The sequence below is a fragment of the Camelus bactrianus genome, chromosome 3 (assembly GCF_048773025.1).
Source record: "Camelus bactrianus isolate YW-2024 breed Bactrian camel chromosome 3, ASM4877302v1, whole genome shotgun sequence".
NCBI classification, from domain to species: domain Eukaryota; kingdom Metazoa; phylum Chordata; class Mammalia; order Artiodactyla; family Camelidae; genus Camelus; species Camelus bactrianus.
In genome coordinates, this window is record NC_133541.1 from 96,591,541 (window position 1) to 96,600,730 (window position 9,190).

The 9,190-nt window shown below is 54.1% G+C and overlaps 1 protein-coding gene across 1 annotated transcript; it reads right to left on the reverse strand.

Moving 5' to 3' along the window:
* Positions 1 to 2,046: 2,046 nt before the first annotated feature.
* On the reverse strand, positions 2,047 to 3,080 carry SMIM32 (small integral membrane protein 32). Its single transcript, XM_074360730.1, has one exon. It carries the CDS (start codon positions 3,071 to 3,073, stop codon positions 2,762 to 2,764), a length of 312 nt encoding a protein of 103 aa, XP_074216831.1. The 5' UTR covers positions 3,074 to 3,080; the 3' UTR covers positions 2,047 to 2,761.
* Between the last annotated feature and the right edge of the window lie 6,110 nt (positions 3,081 to 9,190).

Sequence of the window (9,190 nt, forward strand, 5' to 3'; positions counted from 1 at the left end):
TGCAGAAGGACCCATTACCGCTCAACTAGTCTAACACTAGCCTAGAGAAGGAAATGAAATTATTCAGCATCACAGTGTTGGCAAAAAGCAGAACTGTAATCTGGTTCCTCTCACTGACCCTGCTTAGTTTCTAGATTCCAGCTCTGCATAGATCTAACCACCTAGGACTTTCTTCCAGAAGTGCCTGTCCTTTGAAGCGTTTGGCTTAGGTGGCTAAGACCATTGCAACCTGTAGAGACATCAGAAAGAAGCTTTCCAAGTTGTCTCCATCTTAGCACTTTTTAGCTTTAACCTCTTAATGCCTTGGGCCAGTATTTCATTAAGGGATCTCAAGAGCCTCCTGGATCACTCTGGCTTCAGCTGAATCTGGCCCAGGAACTTCAGGTGACCTCTACACCAGTCATCCACTCATATTCTCCCCTTGAATTTATTTGTGATCACAGTAGAGAGGGAGCCGTGGTAAAAGCACATCCTATTGGAGGGTCCCTTCAGCAATGCTGCCTCAAGCCTAAGGCTCAGTGACAATAACAGCTAACATTTGGGTGCTAGCATGTTACACTGGTTATGTCGTTCGACATTCAACCCTGTGGAGCTAGGTGATATACCCATTTCACAGATGAAGAGACAGGTTAAGATAGAGTAAGGAATTTGCATGGGGTCACACAGCCACTGAGCAGTGGAGCTGAGATTTAAAGCCAGATAGACTCCAGAACTTGTGCTTCTTACCACTCTGCATACTGCCTTGAGATGTATCCCTCAGGAGATGTGGAGGAGGGATACACTGCCTCTACATTAGTCCCCTACCTCTCACAGCCCCCAGATTAAGGCCTAAGGGTCCCCCATATCAGCAATGTGTGATTTCATTATGCTGGCCAGGGGCTCTCATATCTCTTTAACACTTAACGCCATTTAATCTTCTCTGCAACCAAGGATCACACAGATTAGCTGGGTTACCATTACTATAGGCTAGAAAGGTTTGGTTACATTTCCCAAAACCAAACTAAAGTGTTCTGTGATGGTATCACAGAATTAGCTCCATTAGGCTTGGCTGGTGTTAGCTGTCCAAGACATGAGTAATCAAGCCCAAGATGAAACATTGTCAGCTGCTCATTTCTGCTGCTTCATGGGAGAGAAGCAGGAGGGAATTTTAGGTACTGGCTGAGAAGTGGCAGGAGGGAGCCCTGGCCTGAGACTGGAGCCCTAGCAAGTCTTTTTCCATCCTCAGCTTGGGTCCTTAAACTAATTTCAGTGCCTGGCAGCCCTTACAAAAGGTTTGCAGAGTTGTGTGCCTGTATGCATTTTGCCAGACAGGTGTCTTTAGCATTCTTCAGAGTCTCAAAACCTGAGTGACCCCTATATTATTTAAACCTAGTGGATTAGATGATCTACCAAATTTCCATTTAGTCAAATATTCTCTATGCTCTAGTGCCCTACTGAACCAAGTGACTCATGAAACTTTTAAACTGCCATAAAGAAGACTCCCTAGAATTAGATTAACTTTGAAAATGGTCAAGGTTATCATAATTCTTTCTGTTCCCTCTCAGGTTCTTTGAAATCAGCTCCTCCTAGCTGGGCTTATTCATCCATTGCTTTCTTGCTGGCCTCCTGCCTACTTGGGGAAGAAATGCTGAGCAGCTACCCCCATCACCTCACCCTCAGGCCCTTCCTTCACCGCACGGTTCTGGTTTAGAAATACTTGGAAGGGTTCAGGCCCAGGAGAAGCCCCAAGAGCAATGGAGTGGAGGATGCCAGGTGGGAGGAACGGCCCTGCAGGGAAGGTCTCCACAGAGCCCGATACAGAAATTTTTTTTCAGCAAATGAGGCAGCAATTCCTCTTTCAGACTGGCTCCGAAAACATTTCCCAGAGCAAGTTAACTGCCTGACCCTGGGGAAGGTTTGAGCGGAGTTAAGTCTCATTAAAAGTGACCTGGGTCACAGTAGGTGGGAGGCATGCTGCTCTTGGGTCTCAGCCTGCTCAGGATCAATCTGCCCTTTATCCCCTTCCAAAGTGGCGCAACCAGTGACCAGAGCATTCTCAGCACTGGGTCTAATTCAGTGAGATTTTATTGTAGAAATGCGGCCCCAGAATATGTGGGACGCGGATCCCCCAGCACAGGGTGCTGCAGGTGGGACCCTGCCTCTCTAGACCAGCTTCCCCTTCGCGCACGTGGGCAAAGAAAAGGTCCTTGAACCCGGTTGGAACGCACTGAATCTCCACATCCCCTCACTTCCCAGGGGGGACGCAGCCCCCAAAGGCCATTATTCCCAAGTCTGGCTGAGTTCAAGCTCCGATCCTAGTGGGACCCTCGGTGCCGAAGAGTGGGAGAGGCAGTAGCATCTGCGGGAAAACAGCCATAGGGCTGGGGCTCCGGACGGGCAGCTCCTGTCTGGTTGCGCGCTCGCCTCGCCTGCCCGTTGGATGCGCAAAGTAGGTAAATCAGCAAGCGGCGAGGAAGGCTCCCGCGTCCCGGCGGGCGCGCAGTCTTCCAGGAAGGCACCCGGGCTAGACCCGCTGCCCGGAAAAGAGAGGCTCAGCCAGTGGAGTAGAACCTTGGTTCGCGGCTGCCACGAGGCTCGGGACCCTCCGCAGTCTTCTAACCTCGGATTCCCTTTATGCCCAGGGTGCCGCTCGAGGTCGGGAAGGGTGATCGGTCAGAGCGCTATGTCCTCCAGGGGCGTCAGGCGCGCCCTGACACTCTCATACCGGCTTGCTGGTAGCGAGATCGAGACGCGGCGCCCGCCACCCTGGCTCGCTCCTCCACTACACCGGCCGCATCTTCCAGGGTGCGCGGGCGTCCCGCAACGAGCGGTCGTGGGGCAGCGCGGCGAAGGCCGAGTGGCGCAGCTGGCAGCCAATGAAGAGGATGACGAGCGCCACGGAGAGCAGCAGAAGGAAGAAAAGCAGCAGGTAGGTGGGCAGGTCGGGCTTGGCGGCCGCGCCGTCCCGCATCCCGCGCGCGGTAGCCAGCTCCAGCGGCAAAGCGCCCTCTGCCTTGACCGTGGCTGCCAAGGCCAGCGCGCCGCCTACCGCCGCCTCCGGGCCGCCCGTGGCGTTGAACACGTCGCCGTACATGGCCCGCGGGCCCGCCGACCCCGGCCCAGCCACCTCACTTCGCCTCACGCTGCCCGGCGCCGCCCGGCGCCTCCATGGCGCGCCCCGCTGCGCGCTGCTGACCGCGAGCCAGTGCCCGCGGGGCCAATGGGGCTGCGGAGTTCCCGGGCCACCGCGCTTCGCTGCCCTCTTCGCCAGGCGGCGGACCCCAAGGCTCGGAGCTGGACGGCTCGGCTTCCGTGATCCCCGGGCTTTCCCTGTTTCTCGCCGTCGCCACCCGCGGCGAGAATCAAGCTACCCGGGTTTACGGCCGCCCTCTCAGTTCGGACCCCAGCTCCGGGGAGCTCCGGGCTCCGGGGCGCCCCTGGGCTGCAGCGGCGTTGAGAGGTGCCTGGTGAGTGCGGCCGCAGCTCGAGGTCCCTGCCGGGCGCCGCTGAGATGCTTAGTACACTGGGAGTGTACTGAGGGCCAAAGCTGGGAGTCCTCCGCGTCCTCCCGCACCGCCGCCGCGTTTCGGAGCAGTTCTGCAGCCTCGAGTCCCTGTCGAGATGCCTGATGTGCTGCAAGCCTGTCCCCGCTGGCTTTGGCTGCTGCGCTCCTGTCTTGAGCAGAAGACTGAGCTCTGAGGTGGCCCCGCGCGCTCTGGTCCCGGGCGGGGGGCGGGACTGGCGGCGGCTGCCCCTAGGGAGCGGCTGCGAACCAATGAGAGCGAGAGAGGACAGGGCTGCGCCTGCCCCCGGCCCGGCCTCTTGTCGCTCACGGACAGAGGGACACACCAAGACAGGGAGGGAGGAAAAACACAGGGTCATGGAAAGACAGATGGACAAAGAGATGATTACAGACTGACGGACAGACGCAAAACAGAGACAGTAGGGACAGCAAACCAATTCAGAGACCAGGCTCAGCCGGTCATGGATACCTGCTTTCGTTCTTCTCGTGGACATTCTCTCTCCAGACACAGTGAGGTTGGCTCCGAGCCCTAAGGCTGGGTAGCTCAGGGAGGGCACCTGCTTCCAGGAGAGGCTGAGGGCAAGGGCAGAGGATAAGAGCCCCCCACAAGCTTGGACTGGTTCCATGGGCCCAGGCTCCACTCTACCTGCGCCCTGAGAACACATGTGCTCCCCTACCATGAGCTTATTTGCTTGGTGCCCCTGGGCTGTTCTGCTGGGGCACAGGGGACAAGAGGAAGATATGCTGGCCTGCCTGCCCTTGGCAGCCCTGGCAAAGACTTGGTGGCCAGGACAGAGGCGAGCAGTCAGCTGGATTGAGATAGGGGTTCTCCTTTTCCAGGAGTCCAGTCTCTTCACTTCCTTTGAGAAGTCTTCCAAGCCCCCCAGGCTGGAATGAGAACCAGTGCCCCAGCCACCACAGCCCCTGAACTTCTCAAGAAGCACTGACTGCCCTGGACTGTCATCATCTGGCACGAAATTAAAGGAGGCACTTGCCCTCAAAGTTCTGCAAGTACAGAGTCAAGAGTGAGTGTGCCTCTTTCCATTTTGCACCCTGGGCATCTCACTCCTCACCCTAGTCCCAGCTCTGAGACCCCTACAGGGTCAGCCAAGGTCACAGCACTGTCTCTCTTCCCCAGCCCTCCTTCCCACATCAAGGGGTACAGGGTGTGCGAGAGCTTGGTGAGCACTGGCTGAGGGAACTAGTGGGAAGATAAGTTCATAACTTCCCTCTCCCCCCGCCGCACCTCATACCTGGCCACAAGCTTCACAAGAACAAGGAAGATGGGCAAGGCTGCCCTCAGCCAAAGCTCATCCCCACAAAGCCCAGCTCAGTCCAGGAGAAATGCTTCTGTCAGCTCTTTGTCTAACATTGAAACTGCGGTTCCAAGTCCTGACCCTTTAGATAGTTTGGCTGCTCTCTAAGTGTGGTGAAGAAGTGCTCTGAAAGAGAGACCCTCCTCAGTGTTTCCCTGTAGTCCCGTAGACAGGCCTGTGGGGACCTGCCCTGAGTGCAGAGAGGGCTGTGTATGGGTATGGGGTGGAGAGCAGGACCTGGCAGATCTCACTATGATCCCATCTACCTACCTTGGTCCTGAGGTGCTACCCAGTGTGCTCCAAGGGTATAGGACTCTGAGCCCCTGGGCCTGGCTGCTGCTTAGGCCAACTCCTCATTGTCTAGATGGGGAAGCTGGCTCTGAGAGGCTCTTAGCACAGGACAGCCTCCACGTAACAGTGATGCAGCAGCCGTGGATGTGGGCTACTCAGGCAAGGGGCAGAAGTTGCCCCTTTCTCTGAAGGCCTAACCTACTTGGAACAGCATTTTACTCAGCCAGCAGGATCCCAGGGGCATTATGTGAAACCAGAACAAGCTTCCTCATGGACACTTTTAGCCAAGGGGAGAGGCAGCATGTGGATTGAATGGACAGGATTTTATCCAGGTGAAGCCCCTGCTGTCCTTAACTCCCTGGGTCCCAGGGTTTTTATTTTTTACGGTATAGCAAAGTTATTTTTAACTGAATATTAAAGATTTATTTTTCATTAAATATTGAGGCCATCTAAAACATACAGAATAAAGAAAAACATCAAAATATTCTTGGTATGTAGCTCTGGTTGCAGTTTGGCCTGAAATTTCCTCCATGTGTTTATATGGGGAGTCACGGTGGCCCTGCTGACCTGCTTGTTCTCCACTCCACCCATGAAATCAGGTATGACACAGGGCAGTGGCAGAAACTCTGAGCGACTCAGTTCAGAGGTCCTAAGTGGAGTCTGGGGCAAGTGTCAGCCTTTTGGGCTATATAGTAATGGTTTATGATAAGTAACTTCTGATTTTGAAATTGTGCTGTGGTCATCCAGGAAGTGGACCCAGAACAGGTGGAGTCTACAGAAGGTTTGGTGTAGATAGTGGGTCTCTACAGCTCTGTTGCTCATGGTTGAGTAGGGAAATCTCTGCACCTGGGATCCCTGGCAATGCTCATTCCTTAGAGCTTCTGCTTTTCATCATCAGGTTGCATTTTGCAGAAGTAATACATGCAAGGCCTTGCAGCCTGTGAGTGGTGGAGCTGGGTCTTGAACCTGGGCAGTGGGTTCCAGAGTACACACACTGAACCACTGCAGTGAGCCACCTCCAATGGAGAGCAGTTTTAGTAGCCACCATTCACATACCTCTTTCTATAGGCCAAGCACTTGCTTTTTCTCAACCTATGAGACAGACACTGCTATCACCTCTGTTTTCCCCAGGAGGAAACTGGAACCCTGAAAGTGGTGTCCCTTGCCAAGCTCACACAGCTTGGTCATGGTGCCAGGCAGCCTAGACTTGGCAGCCTGTGCTCATCCACTCAGTCTTAAGCTGCTTTTTCCAGTGAGAAACTCAGCCCAGAGCATGCTGTCAAACTGCCTTTCCTTTTGGTAAAGTTGGAGGAAGTATCTTGCCCTTTTTTGGGGGTCCTTTGGTTCCAAAGTGGGAGGGCACTGTTTCTTTCCGAAGGATGTTCAGAGCCCTGGGAGGGCAGTCACGTTCCCTGAATATCCCCCAGCAGGAAATTAAACAAGGCTGGTGCTGAGTAAATGCAGAGATGAAGTTTACACAGCTTTTTACACAAGCCAGAGTGACCTTCCATTAGGGAGCTTTGTGTACCCATACATTTAAGTCTCAGGAAAGATTATAAAGGGGCTCGGAAGTTGGCTTTGACAGGCAGAGGTCAGAGGGCTGGGACCCTCGCTTGACCTCTTCCCCATTACATGGTTGCTGAGTGACACTTGCTCCCTCCCAGCTGGCTTGTCTGCAGAGAGACCAAGAGAAGAGAGGCAGCGGTGCCTTTCCGGCCACGATGGGGCCATTTGTTAAGCTGTTTAATGGAAACTTGGGAGACTGAGAGCATTACAGCCCCAGGATTTCATAAACTGTGCCGCGCCGGCCCCGGTGCCTGGGGAAGCTATTTTTGTTTCTTCTGCTCACTAGGGGAATTATTATTAAACCACGCAGCGTCACTGAGAGTCTGGGGTAAAGATCAAGGGTGGAAAGGTGCTGTCTGAGGCTGGAGTTTGCTACTGCTGCTGCTGTGGGTTTTCCGTGTGCTTTGTATGCGTTAAATTGCTATGGAGTGGCCTCTGCGCCCTCCGTGAATGCTGGTGGTGCCCTTGCTCCCGGATTTTTTAATTTTAACCATCACCCCTGGCAATGTGTTTTTGTGTTTGTTTTTGTTTTTTTGGTAACAGATGGCTTTGGTGGCCATAGTGATTGGTGACTGAAGGTTGCATTTTAGAATGTCCATTTTAAGAACTAAATAGCAAGTAGGCCAAGCCCAGGCTTGGAAATGAAGCGATTTTCCAAATGGAAATAGGCAGCAGTAGGCTTGGAGAGTGGTCAGGCCAGGGCTTTCGAGGGATTGCAGTCTGGTTTGTGGAGCAGGAAAACTGGAGAAAGGATGGGGTGTGAGGCAGAGATGGTTCTGCAAGGAGAGAGCTCACAAAGGGCTCCCATCCCAGAGAGGGCATCTTCCTGTATGGCCTCTGCTCCCACAGGCCTGTAGGATGGAGAGTCAGTGACAAGACTCCCAGTGCTGCCTGGGACCTGGATCTGCAGGCTGTGGGTGCTGACTCTGACGCTGGTGGTGGGATAACTCTGGGCATTTTTGCAAGTCTCACTGGTTAGTGCCTCAACATCCTTCTCTTTGCTCTCAGTGACATGTGATGTCACCCATCTCTCTGGGTCTCTTTAGCTGTGTGGCCTCTAGCCCAGTGTGTCCCATTGACTCAAGGCTGCTGGGACTGATAGCAGACTGATTGCCAGCTCCTGGGCCCGATCACCTGGCCTTCTCTGGGAGGTGCAGGGGTTTGCACGAAGGTGAAGCTGTATTCCTCCTGCTGCCTGGGCCTGACCGGGTGTTGGGTTAGAGTCGTGAGTGGGGTCACCGCATGCTAAGGAACAGGCCACTGCTCTGGCGAGAAGTAGGCTGAAGCTGGGATGGAGCCAGCATGTGCCAAAAATAACAGGACTGTTGTTTATAACCAGGCTTAGGGGCATGTGGCCATCTGGCTGGGGCCATCTGATACCTGTCCCTGCACTTCAAGGGAGGGGGTGCCTCTCCTGGAGGTTGCACTTGGAGGGACACCAAGAGCCTGGGGTCCAGAAGTGGAGACATGCAGCAAGGCAGGGAGAGGCATGTTCAGTCAATTAAGAGGCTCCCCCACCCCATCCCGTCTGTGACACTAATGGAGACCTACTTCCTGGAAAGCTCTGGGACTGGATGGTGAGGCCAGGCCAAAAGAACTCACACAGGAAGAGCTGGCTCTTTTTGGATAGCATTTTCGAAGGTTTGGTATGCATACTCCAAGTGAGACGCAGGGTTATTTTAGATAGTACACAGGTATGGCTCTAAACATCCTTGAATCATACAATGCAAAAGTTACTTGTAATTGCCTTTAATTATTCTGATTATGGCCAGAAGACAAATCCAGGATGGTCCTGTATTGGTTAGGGTCCTCTGAGAAGCATGTACAAGAGATTTATTGGTGGGAATACCTGTGGAGCATGAGGTGGAGCCGGTGGAGGCCGGGAGAGCCTTCGGATCACAGCAGCTTCAGATCTCATGGACTCAGATTTCTGAGCTGAGGGTCCCCAAGAACAGACAAGCTGAAGGCTGGTCCTGCTTCCAACTCTGTCCACGATGCCTGACACAGGGTGTAGGGAACAGCAGGGGCAGGGGACCTACCACAAAGGAAGGACCGGGAAGGGCCATTGAGCTCAACCTTCTTAAGATTCAGGTATGGCTGAACCTATACCTGGGAGGTAGAAGGGATGGCTCAGGCAACCCCCATAACCCTCATGGCTGAGTGCAGCACTAGCTAGAAAGACCTGGTCTGAGTCAGCAGGAAACTGGGGACCTGCAGGAAGGTGTGTCCCCAGCTCCTGTCATCAGTACATCCTTCTCTTGACTGTCCCCAGAGTGAGTACCTGGGGCAGCCTGTGGAGGCTGGGCCAGGATGGGGAGGTGCAGCAGGACAGGCTTTAGCTCTGGCTCCAGATTCTGCTCCAGAGCTGGGGTCCTGGGTGAGCAGTTAGAGGCCTGACTTCCCTCTCAGGGGTTGGGGCCCAGCCCTGCGTGGACAGGCATCCGCTCCCTCCTCACCCTCTGATACCAGGGACCAGGCCAAGCCTGCAAACCTGGTCCTGTAGAGAAGACTCTTC